The following is a 12,920-nucleotide window of genomic DNA, read 5'->3' as shown; positions in this document are numbered from 1 at the left end:
TTTGGGGACTCTCACCTCCTACCTCGATCTTCTTAGATGTCATGTCATTCTCAATCTCTGATTGCCAGATTGCCATTTCTGTGAAGTTGTCCTTGGTCACCACATCACTTCATCCAGCTATTGGGTAAAGGAGCAGCAATCTCTTTGGCTACCATTCTACTCACTGTCTTCTCAGCACTTCCCCACTGTAGGCCATCTCCTTGTGTCTACAGTGTACCCTTGTCTGTATCCCCAGCTCCCTCTCTCTCTATCTGTCTGTCCATCAACACGTGCTTCCAGGTGAAACAGAATCAGATTTCAGGGCTATGGAATTCAAGCCAATCTGTGCTACATTTGAAATTCTCCAACATATATCCTAACGTTTTTATCAAGACGGTTTGATCCGAGCTCTTTATTTGCCTTGCTTACTCTCTCTCTGTGAATATTTGCTTACACTCAAGACATTTCCCGCACTCTATGATACTCAACACCATTGTCCTCTTTGCATTATATCTTCCTGAAAGCAACCCAAAAGGGCCCCTCTCTCTTCTTTGCCTTTCTATTCTCCAAAGCCCCTCCATTTAGCACTTGGCCTTTAATTGCCATTACAGCACAGCACTGGGGGGACATGAACTGAGTCTGGCTGATGGAGCTTAGGAACCAAAACTGACGCATTCAGTGGAATTGTTGTATGTCAGCCAAATCTCCACCCAGTGTCTTCCTCTCTAAGAATGGGAGGAACTGGCAATTCCTCACTACCTTCCCAGCCCCAGGACACAGCACTGTACTTCAGTTCCTTGACTATTTCAGATGGCTCATGTAACTGATATCATGTGACCTCCATCCTCTGTGAGTGATATCTTCAAGCTCTTTTGAGTGAAAGGATTTTCTTTTCTGAACTAATAACCTTGCACGTATAGACCACATCTCTTTTCATGTCATCTCCCAACCTTGACTGTGGAAAACAGTGTTGTGATGAAAAGGAAACTGTCAACCTCTTTCTGAAATACTAATTTCGGTTCCTTTGCATAAATACTAGGAGTAGAATTGATGAATCCATTTTCAGGCTCTCTCAGTGTGTGTGTGTGTGTGTGTGTGTGTGTGTGTAGACCCTTCCTATTGTTTCTATTGCATTCCTTCTGACAGACAGTGAGCTTCTTATTTCCCCAATTTCTTGACATTGCTTGTCTCTTGTGATGCTCCAATGTAACTGCCCTGTTAGGTCTGAGGTGGCACATCTGTGGAGTTTTGTTTGAATCTCCACGGCAGTTAGTGACATTGCACACTTTTTACACACCTGCTGCTGTCCCCACTTCTTTGGCGAGATGGCTACATGAATCCTTAGTCATTTGTTTTATTAAAACAAATATTTTGCAGTCTGTGGGTATTTCAGGAATGAACCTTCTGTCACGTGTACAGTTTGCTAACATCTGTTCGTCTCACAACCATCCATTCCTTCACAGGGTAGAAATCCTTCACTTTGATGCCACCTCCCTTACCTCTCTGTGGTTTTGTCACCTGCATTTTCAGTGTTGTGGCAGCGACAGAATCACCAGGACCAATGCCACCAAGAAGAGAGACCTCTGCATCTGGTCTCGGAGACTTAGAGTCTCAGGTCTCATGTTGAGGAGTTCACCTGATATGTGCTGACTTTTGAGCCCTGCTCTTTTCTTTGCCATGTAAACAATCAGGTTTCCCCACACCATTTGCTGAATTGCTTATTCTTTCTGATTGTTTAGAGGTCAGCTGACCACTCCCATGGATTTATTTCTGAGTTTTCTGCTCTGCTCTGTTATGAATCTGTCTAGGAATACAGTGTTATTGTGTAGCTTTGAAATATAGTATGCAGTCAGGAGGAGTAATATCTCCAGCTTTCTTCTTCAACACTGATTTGTCTCATTCAGGTCCTTTGTGTTTCTATGTGAATTTTAAAGTTGTGTTCTTTTCTATTTAATGTTTATTTTTATTTATGTGTATGTGTAAGTATATATGCACTACATGCATGCAGGAGCCTATGGAAGCCAGAAGAGGGCATCAGCTCTCCTGGAACTACTGAAGTGACAGGCATTTGTGAGCCTCCATGTCGGTTCTGGGAATGGAAGCTAGGTCCTCTGCAAGAGCAGTTAGCTCTCTTAACTGCTGAGCTATCTCTCCAATCCTCTGTGTTATTTTCTATTTCTATAAAAAGTGCCATGAGGGTTCTGAAAGAGCCTATATAGACTTTGTAGATTGCTATGGTATGTGTGGACCTGGTAGCCATATTAGGTCATCCAGTGCACAATATCAGATGAATTTTTGGTCTTTTATTTCATTGATGATTTTTAATTTTTAGGGCACAAATCCTCCCCTCCTTAGTTAAATTTCTCTTCCCCACCTTTTGAAATTGTACACTGCTACATGCAGTCGAAGCCCCAAGGTCTTCTTTTGTCAAATTCATGCCCACTGTAAACATCAAGAAGCGATGCTCTTGACTCCAGCAGTTCACATGCCTGGTCTTTTTCCTCAGGGTGCAAATGCTCTGGTCACATATGCCCTCATTAGTGGAGCTGATGACAGCTTCCGAATTGACCCCCGAATCTGGAGATCTCATAGCCACCAAGAGGCTGGACAGAGAGCACAGGTCCAAGTATTCATTGCTGGTTCGAGCAGATGACGGCCTTCAGTCCTCTGACATGAGGATAAACATCACCATCAGCGATGTGAATGACCACACCCCCAAGTTCTCCAGGCCTGTGTATTCTTTTGACATCCCAGAAGATACAACCCCTGATAAGTGACATGCCCTGGGAAGCGTTTTGGAGGAACCACTCTTCTGGTTGTTTTAAGCAATAAATAGTGTTTAACACATGTTTACTTCCAGCTGTGACAGTATATACTTCACATTTTGTGATCTTCTGCATAACATCTTGTGTGTAATTTCCAAGAAAATGATTAATAAGTTAGAGCAGATGAGGTGAGGTAAGTTCGTAATTAATAACTACAGACATTTTTGTTTCTGAATGTACCTGTGCCTCAGGTCATCAGCTTTCACAACAGTCAGCTCCATTCTCTTTTTATACTTTAAAAATGGATAAACCTCAAATGAGTGTGTTAAAGACTGTAGTTAGGGGTTCTAGGCCTCATTAGCTGTGTGACCAGGCTGCTTAACTCATTTCTCAAGCATCATTTTCTTCTGTAATATGGAGACAATAATTATTAGAATCCACAAAGTGTTAATTTAGAAGATAAATGTGAAGCTGGGTGTGGTATCCTACACCTGTAATCCTAACACTCAGGAGGTGAGGCAGGGAGACAGCTAGGAAGTAGAGGCCAGCCTCGACTACATTGTGTTGCTGTCTTCAAAAATCAAAACTCAGCCAGGCATGGTGGCACATGCCTTTAGTCAGCATTTGGGAGGCAGAGGCAGAGGCAGAGGCAGAGGCAGAGGCAGAGGCAGAGGCAGAGGCAGAGGCAGAGGCAGGAATCAGTCTCTGAGTGTGAGGCTAGCCTGTTCTACAGAGAGAGAGAGAGAGAGAGAGAGAGAGAGAGAGAGAGACAGAGAGAGAGAGACAGAGAGAGACAGAGACAGAGACAGAGACAGAGACAGAGAATGTTCTAGGACAGCGGGGCCTACACAGAAAATTGGATAGAAGTCACTCCCTGGTAATCCCTTTCCCTGACAGTTCCCCCTTCATTTTCTAAGCTGATATGCCCAGTCCTTAATTTCTTAGCACATTTTATCTATATTAATTACAGTAGTGACCACTGGTATTATAGGCTGCCAACTCTAGGACACACACGATATTGTTTGGAATCCCAGTTCCCCACATTATCTGTGGGCTCCAATGATTATGCATTGACTTATGGATAAGTGTATTGCTTGGTAGCACTGGGTGGAAACAGTGTCAGAAGTAAGATTGCTTCTCTGATAACCCTTGCACTACAGCCTGAGCTTCATGGGGTGCTTGCCATGGTCCTTGGATTGTGGTTTAAGGGGATGGGTGTGTCAGTCTAGAAGTCAGCAGAATACCAAGCTCCTTGTTTTACAGAAGCCATCTATTTAAAATCCTTGACTATAAAAATACTTTCTTGGTCAGTCTATACTTTTAGACTTACCTCAGTACCCCTTGTTCCACTAACTCTAGACCTGGTTTGTCATTCCCACAGGTTCTCTGGTAGCAGCTCTTTTAGCCACAGATGACGACTCAGGTGTGAATGGAGAAATCACATATGTTGTGGATGAAGACGATGGGGATGGTGTGTTTTTCCTGAACCCAGTTACCAGTGTCTTCAACTTGACTCGAGCCCTGGATTATGAAACGCAGCAATATTACATACTTACGGTCCATGCTGAGGATGGTGGGGGACAGTTCAGCACCATCCGAGCCTACTTCAACATCCTTGATGTCAATGACAATCCACCTGTCTTCAGCATGAGCTCCTATAGCACATCCTTAATGGAAAATCTGCCTCTCGGATCCACTGTCCTTGTGTTTAACGTCACTGACACAGATGATGGTATGTCATTTCTGTGGTGTCCCTAAAACTTCCACTAAAGTAGAGTGTATATTTTAATGACTCCAATGTTATTATCTTATTAACTGTTTTATTTATTCATATTTATTTATGAATGATATTCTATAACTATGTATCTAAAGGTGGGAATTTGAGTTTTGATTTAACTGTAGAGGATTTAAAAAATCAAGGAATTTATAGCGTAATTTTTCATACCAATCATACTATTGATTATAAGTTAATATCCTTAACAAATTTTATCTTTAGTTTTGCTTTAAGTGTTTTAGAAGCATTTTAGTTCAGTAATCTGGTGGTCAAAGATTTATTCTGAGTTTGTGTTAGATAAAAAAATCTGTGTGTGTGTATTGCTCAAACTTTTAAATTTGATTTTTATATTTATTGATTTGCTTTGTGTGTGTCTGGGTATATGGATGCATGTGCCATGGTGTGTGTGTGTATGTCAGAGGGCAACTTGTAGAAGTAGTTTTCTCCTTCTACTATGTGGGTCCTGAGTGTGGACTCAGGTCATCAGTTTTCATAGGAAGCAGCTTACTCTGCTCGGCCATTTGACAGGCCTGTATGTTACTTAGACTTTGAAAGAGTAAAAATACAAAGTAAAAAGAGAAAAACGTCTTAAAGAAAATATTTTATAGTGAATAACTAAATTATGTATTATTAAATTAAAAGTCTAATAATATTTTGGCAAGCATTTGTGTTTTCATTGACTGGAAAGGATTGTTAAATTTATAGTATATAATAAAGTTAAGGATTTTAAAAGAGATTATTTTATTTTAATTTCTGTGTGTGTGTGTGTGTTTGTGTGTGTGTGTGTGTGTCTGCATATGGATGTTGCACATGTGTGCAAGTGTCTCTGGAGGTCGGAGGCGTTGGGTCCCACAGACAATTGTGAGCTGCTGCCTGAGATGGGTGCTAGGATCCAGATTCAAGTCCTTTGCAAAGCTTAAATCACTTTCATTGATTCTAACCATTCCAGAACATGAATATGGAGCATTTGCCATGACCTGCACACATTCTTGAGTTAATTTTTCTTGTGGATATGTCCACGTATGCATGTGTTTATATGGTTACATGTCTGTATGTGTTCACAAGCATGGAGGACAGAGCTTAGCCTCTGGTGTCATTATGCAGACATGTGCACCTTGTTTTGTGAAACAGAATCTCTCACTGGCTGGAAACTTGGCTTGTCTGTCTGGCCATGGATTCTGGGATTTCAAACGTCTCTGGGTCCCCAGCATGTGAATGACAAGTGTGTACCACCAGGCCTGGCATTTTTATGTTAGTTCTGGGGATCAAACACCATCTGCATGCTTGCAGGGCAAGTGGTTTACTGCTGGAGTCATAATCGCAGTTCTGGGGTCAGCTTTCTATGCTGAACATTTTTCTGCCTGGTGCCTACGTGGGCTGGGGTCTGTTGAAGCCCCAGCTATCCTCTGGAACAAATTTCATTTACCCTCAAAATTAAATGTAAAGGAATGCGAACAAGATTAAAAGGCACCGGTGTATGAATTTTTTCAAAAAGTTTCTGGAACGATTCCTGCATGTGCAGTCACAAATCTTTTCCTTTCTTTCTTTTTAAGGGTGTTTCTCCATTTAATTGTGCTGGTTAAAACTATAAAAGTTTCAAACCGCTTTTAGCCATTGTTCAGCCTGAATACTTTTATCAGAGTCATTTCCTGAACCTTGACTTAAAATAGAGGACACAGTTCCCATCCCTTCTGGATTTGGAGGATAAAGATAAGAATGACTTTGTTTGTAAGCACACCAGCACAGTTACAGTGAACACTTCCCGTGTGTCTACAAATGGGACACTCAGTTTAACAGGTTCAACTTGTCTTCCGTTCAGAAAGTTCCCAGTCTGGGACATTGCTGTCTTCTACAGAGATGAATGCTCTAGGAGAGGGACTTTGACCTTTTGTGTTGTCTGTGTATGTATTCAGAGTTCAAACTTTAACACTTTGGGTTACAGAATCTTATCAATAAGGCAAATCTTACATTGATGTCAATACACAAGTCACAGCTTTATTAATCCCAATGTGTCTATGAATATAGTTAGCAAGTATTATGTGGAACAAAAGTTATAGCTTAAACATCATGACAATATGCAGGTTACTGCTGTTGTATCCTTCTGGAAACCATGCCCACTTGAGGCATCGTGGCCGTTACAGGATATTTGAACAGTGACACACTGTCACTTTTTCTGAATGACTTCGTCCATTTATCTTTGGTGCACAGCTGAACTAATGCCCATCCCATAGTCCAGGTCCCTGATGACCTTGCTAAAAGTGCTCCCTGAAGATGAGTGGTAGCCCTGTCAATACTGTACATCTTTGTCAGGCCACAGGCAAGCAAATATTAGCCCTTCACATACATAGGACAAAATCTATAAATTGTGGCTAAATGTGCACATTCGTAATCCAGCTAATTTTATCATTTCAGAATGTGTTGCATTACTTATATGTATTTATATAATGTTCTATACTTCTTGGGAATAAACCATATAGCAAATGTCAATATCATATGTTCACAATCAAACATGCACACACACTTATCCATATCTATGCACATCTCCCCAAACACAGACACATGTACACACCTTTAGCAGCTGCAAAACACTCACACCAACCAATCCCAAGAACATTCATGGAACCACATGACTTCCAGCAAGTTGAACTTGAATGGTTGGAAAAACAGCCCTTTATTCAGTGTAGTTATCTGCTGGATTGTAAAAGCCCCTAAATAAAAATGTTAACGTATTACTCAAAATTAAGTATGTATTTATCATCTTACTGTTCAGACACTTGTTGCAAAGAGCAGGGGAATGATGAGATCTTTGATGTTTTCCAGACAGGGCCAGTGTTGGGAGGTTCTGAGTCCCTTTGGGACCATGTGCTTTGCCAAGGTTGTTGTATTTTAAAAACAGTGGGAAGGAGTCACACTATACAACAAAGCCCCCATGAGAGGTTTATTGAGGAGAGGGGAGAGAAGAGCAGAGAAGGGGCCAGAGACTGGTCTCTGGGGATGAGAGTGAAGGAAGAGAAAGAGATGGGAGGTGGGCAAGGCCTGCCTTTTATAAGGGAAAGTAGTGAATGCACACTGGAGTGCTCTTAGTGGCTGCAGCTGAGGAACTATTCTATTAGGACACTAAGGGCAAGCCAGTACAGATGCCTAAATGCTAACAAAGGTTACCTGATGGATTAGACTCTTTGAAGAGAAACATCCCTTCTTAAAGTGCAGCTCTCTATTTTCCACTATCCAGTTCTGATTCCAGTTCTGAGATAAGACCTATTTCTCGCCTCACACTATTTAGTGTAATAACAGTTACTTTTTGTTTCAAAGATCATAGTTATATGTGGTTTATTTTAAATGGCAATCCTTAATTTATTTGTGATTATAAAGTAAATATAAATGTTTTTATTCTTAGTGATAGTTAAAGGTTCACACTTATTAGTTCCATAGCTGATCCTTCCTGTCATCCTTTCCCTTCGTGAAAAGGCCCTTTCTGCTCTCTGTGGGGCCATGAGCCTGTGGCTTGTTCTTTCTTCTCCACAGTTTAACACTTACTTGAATGAACACCCATGATGAACAAGGATTCTCAGATCTTTGCTGTACTACCAGTCCCACTGAGTTGTGCGGCTCCCATGGGTCACCCCTGAAGTTGTGTAGAATGTTATTATTGTTCCTAGTTTCCATTGATCTTGACTGTGAACCATTTTGTATGTCTGCATAGAACTAAGTTTTTCATGGAGGTTCTTTGGTATTGCTTTGACTTCTGTGTTTTGGTGACTGTGGATCTCAAGAAGAACAAGGATTCCACATTTGCTTCTGACCTTTGTGTTAGGAGACTTAGAAAATGTACTTATAAAACTACACTTTATGTAAAAAGCACCCCTGACATATTCAATCACACTTTATAGCAGAGTAGGTGGAACCTTTCTCAACCTGGGCAGATGTAAGACATGGTGAAGCTTTCAGCTGACCTTGTCTGCTCTGGATTTCCCATCCTTTCTTCCCTGCAGGTGGATAGATATGTGGCCTCTGAACTGTTTGTATTTTTTCCTGGTGTTCAGGCTCCTAAGCTTATAACCTCTGCTCCATTCATCTGGGAAGAGTCTGCTGTAAACTGCACAGATGAATGACCACATGGCATAGTCTGTGTCTCCAGAGATCTGTTCATCAAAGCTCACACAAGAAATTCTAGATCAGTCCCTCTGTGCCCAGATTTGCCTTCTAAATGTATTTCCTTATTTTTGGCATGTGAGGAAAGATGCTAGAGAGAGATCTTCAGGTCATAGAGACAGAGTAACAGGACCACATTGGAGGAGGAAATTCCATGACTTGGGTAATGTGCCTGAAAGGGAACACGAGATTGAAAAGAAGTGAAAAGCAAATGTACTCAAGTGTTGGCAGATCACTGAGGAATAGCTTTCACAACAAGTTAGTAAACTATTCTGGGAGGCTCTTGGCAAAGAGCAAACATTGTTCCTGGTAGGTAGGACTCAGAACGTTAAAACAGTTGAATTTCCTTCAGATGAGATGGGAGAGCCCAGGTGGCATTGTGAGCTAGTTGGGACAATACTCTCTGAGGCAGAAAATCCAGCCTGTCTTGGTTTTTGTTGCTTATGTAGAGTCTACCCTTCAATAACTTATTAAAACATGATGGCAGATATGCTTTCCTCAGTATCTTTGCTATAATTATTTCTGCAACTTTTAAAAGTGAGTATATAGTTTTTAAGTTAAAAGTTTTATATATATATATATATGTGTGTGTGTGTGTGTGTGTGTGTGTGTGTGTGTGTGTGTGTGTGTGTGTGTATGTGTGTGTGTGTGTGTGTAATCTAAGCATGTGCCAGGGACAGCATGAACCTTTCTGCCTGAAGACTTTCATGTATAACTTTATGGCTAACAGTTCCTTTAAGGGATACTTTTTCAAACGTTTGAATGTACATAAACCTTGAGAGGGGCTATTTCCTTAAAGGATGTTGCTTGGCCAGATGCTTAATAGGAATTAAAAAGTATTTATTAGTTCTGACAAGAAATGTAAAAGGAGACTTTAAGCATCCATGACTAATGTCCAACATCAGAACATTTTATTACCCTTCTCTGAAAACTGGTGTCGGCCTCAATAAATTACTGAAGTTATAAATGTTTAGCTAATAATATAGAGAGTGACATTTGTAGTGTTGGGCCCCAAGGAGTTATGTGATAGAAACCAAGAAAAGTTTAGAAAAATATCTGCTCTCTGGAATGTTTTCTTCTTCTTCACTTTGGTAATTTAACATTTCAACATTGCTCTAAGTAACACACCCTGTATAGATCATTTATACACCAGATTGTAAATGCATTTCAGATCAAAAGCTCAATGGAGAAGAGTCATGTGTTCAGCAGTATTTACTAAGGGTATTTAACTATAGGTAAATCATTCACAATCACTTTGAGTGATTCATGTGGAATCACTCAGGAAGTCATTATAGTAGGTAATGCGTCAGAAATGCTCTAGTACGTGTCAGACCATTTGGTGTGGCTTGGACTACAACCATCACCTGTTTAATAAGCTTAACTTTTCCTCTATCACTTCTAGGTGTCAACTCTGAGCTGTCCTACAGCATTGCTTCAGGTGAAAACCTTGGGCAGTTTGCAGTGGATAAGCACGGGGTCCTCAAAACCCTCAAGACTTTGGACCGTGAAAGCCAGTCTTTCTACAACCTGGTCATTCAGGTCCATGACTCCCCCCAGCCTCCTGCCTCCAGGTTCACAAGCACAGCCCAAGTCTCCATCATCTTGTTAGATGTCAATGATAATCCACCCACGTTTCTTTCCCCCAAGTTGACGTATGTTCCAGAAAACACACCTATTGATACTGTTGTCTTCAAGGCTCAAGCGACAGACCCAGACAGTGGCCCCAACAGCTACATTGAGTACACTCTACTGAACCCTTTGGCAAACAAGTTCAGCATTGGGACCATCGATGGTGAGGTGCATCTCAATGGAGAGCTGGACAGAGAGGAAGTTTCCAATTACAGCCTGACAGTGGTGGCCACAGACAAAGGACAACCACCCCTGTCCTCCTCTACAGAGGTTGTGGTTATGGTCCTGGACATCAATGATAACAACCCAGTTTTTGCTCAAGCTGTGTACAGAGTGCAGATTAAGGAGAACACCCTCACTGGCACAGATATAATCCAAGTGTCAGCAACAGACAGTGACGAAGGCACCAATGGGCAGGTTCACTATGGCATCCTGGCTGGAAACACACAGCAGGAGTTCAGGATGGACTCCGTGATGGCACCATCATAGTGGCTAAGTCTTTGGATTGGGAGACAACCCCTGCTTACACTCTAACTGTTCAGGCTTCGGATCGGGGCAGTAGCCCCAGAACGGATGTTTGCACTGTCACCATCACTTTACTTGACATGAATGATTTTGTCCCTGTATTTGAGCTGTCTCCGTATTCCGTGAATGTCCCTGAAAATTTAGGGACCCTGCCCAGAACCATTCTTCAGGTCAGTATGTTTAAACACAACAGGGCTTATCCTGCCCTAAGACATCAAACTAAAAGACTTCTTGAACTATGTTCAAGATCCCTTCCTCCCTCGCACTGCCAGGGGGAGATAGATGCAGATATAGAAAACCTTGAAAATCAATGCTTACGAACATTGTCCCCGAGATTTAGTAATTTCCTCTGTGTATACTCACTTTGTACCCATTTGTTCATTTGAGGAGGATTTTTCAATTTTGTTTTACGATGAGAATAATATTCATACATAAAATGATACCAAAATTTGGAAAAGTTCATTAAAAATATTGTTCTACCTTCCTTCTTTACAAAAAAGAAAAACCATACTGTACATTTATGGGAAGCCTTCCTCGAACCCTATATGTTGGCTTTATGCAAATATGTGTAATAATACGTTACTATTATTTACTACTTTAATTACAAAATCTTTAGATTTAATTTTACTTTATGTGTGTGAGTGTTTAGCCCTCAGGCATGTATTTGCGTGTTACGTGTATGCCACATGTATGCCTAGTGCTCAAGGAGGTCAGAAGAGGGTATCAGATCCCCTAGTACTGGAGTTACTGATGGTTGTGAGCCACCACGTGGTGCTGGGAACTGAACCTGGACCCTTTGCAAGAGCAGCAAAAGCTCTCTCAGCCACTGAGCTGTCTCTCGAGCCCTCAATTTAGAAATTTGAAACTACAGCCTTGTTGCACTGTCTTGCTCCCCACACCCTTCCTGTTGTCTTGTGATGACTCATTTGTCTCACGTTAGGTGGCACATTACAACCATGTGACTATTCACCCCTGTAGGTGGTGGCAAGAGATGATGATCAAGGCCGAATAGCCAGCTCTCCTATGTTCTGCTTGGTGGAAACGAAGACAATGCTTTTGCCCTCATGGCCAGTGGGGAGCTTCGGGTGACCCAGAGTCTGGACCGAGAAGCAAGGGATTACTTCGTCCTGGTTGTCACAGCTGCTGATGCAGGTGCGTCCTGACTAGTTTGCTCAATTGTGAGTCAGATCCTCAGGAGCATGAATGTAATTTGTAACTGGATCACGTTTATTGAAATTTGCTAATGCTTGGAATAGTTCCTAAATACATTGAGTATAGCTAGTGAGATTTCAGTGTAAAATGGCAAGAGATTTCCCATATCACCACTGAGGGGCAGCTTCTGTGCAGAAAAATTTCCTTGCTGTGAAAGCTACCTGAGCACATATGGGTGTGACCTTCTACTCTTACACACTGAGTAAGGAGGAATTTGAAGCATCTAGATAGTTCTAGAAGATTCTGGAGATGAAAAAGGTTCAGATTTCTATATCGCTCTTATAGTTTTCTAAACGTCGCCATTATTAAGTGTATTTGCTGATCCCCAGTGTGTCCATGATAGTCTGCCTTGATAAACTCCCACAGAAATACACCTAATAAAAAACAGTGTTCTCTAGCCTTCAGTTTTTGAAAATAGCAATGACATAAATTGTTTGGCATGTAGCAACAGAATGCCCGAGTTTTACCGATGGTATTGTCTACACTGCCTTGTTTTGCTTGGTAGACGGTTCACACACACAGAACACTTGAAATTAAAATGGAAACAACTAAACTTTCTAAAGAATCTGTATACCTTGATGGATGGAGTTAGAATTGCTTAAGTATTTATTAAGCAAATGTCTGACTAAACACTTGAGTTTTCCAAAGATAATGAATTAATTGTGGGATGATTGTCTTGTATACAATTTTTTTTTTCCTGAGAATGACTGCCTTATATCCAATGTTTTAATTATGTTGATTCATTTAAGAAAAAATATTGGTTGAAATGTTCAAGGCAGGTTTGCTGTGACCCCAGATAACTGAAATGATATATGTATATAGCCACATGTGCATATATTAGCATATGAATGCATGTATATGTTTTTCAGGTGCTATAGATACAC

The 12,920-nt window shown here is 41.1% G+C and overlaps 1 protein-coding gene across 1 annotated transcript in view; it reads left to right on the top strand.

Annotated features, from left to right (window-relative positions):
* Positions 1-12,160, top strand: part of LOC128120201 (protocadherin Fat 4-like) — an 85,864-nt gene extending 73,704 nt beyond the window's left edge. The window contains 7 exon segments of the mRNA XM_052753894.1: positions 2,486-2,548; positions 2,550-2,745; positions 4,123-4,476; positions 10,073-10,771; positions 10,774-10,994; positions 11,803-11,824; positions 11,827-12,160. Of these exon segments, the coding sequence (XP_052609854.1) occupies positions 2,486-2,548; positions 2,550-2,745; positions 4,123-4,476; positions 10,073-10,771; positions 10,774-10,994; positions 11,803-11,824; positions 11,827-11,987 (1,716 nt within the window). The 3' untranslated portion in view covers positions 11,988-12,160.
* The last annotated feature ends 760 nt before the right edge of the window (positions 12,161-12,920 follow it).

Source organism: Peromyscus californicus, unplaced genomic scaffold, assembly GCF_007827085.1.
Source record: "Peromyscus californicus insignis strain IS unplaced genomic scaffold, ASM782708v3 Scaffold_28__1_contigs__length_665956, whole genome shotgun sequence".
NCBI classification, from domain to species: domain Eukaryota; kingdom Metazoa; phylum Chordata; class Mammalia; order Rodentia; family Cricetidae; genus Peromyscus; species Peromyscus californicus.
This window is presented reverse-complemented; position numbering and strand designations above follow the sequence as displayed.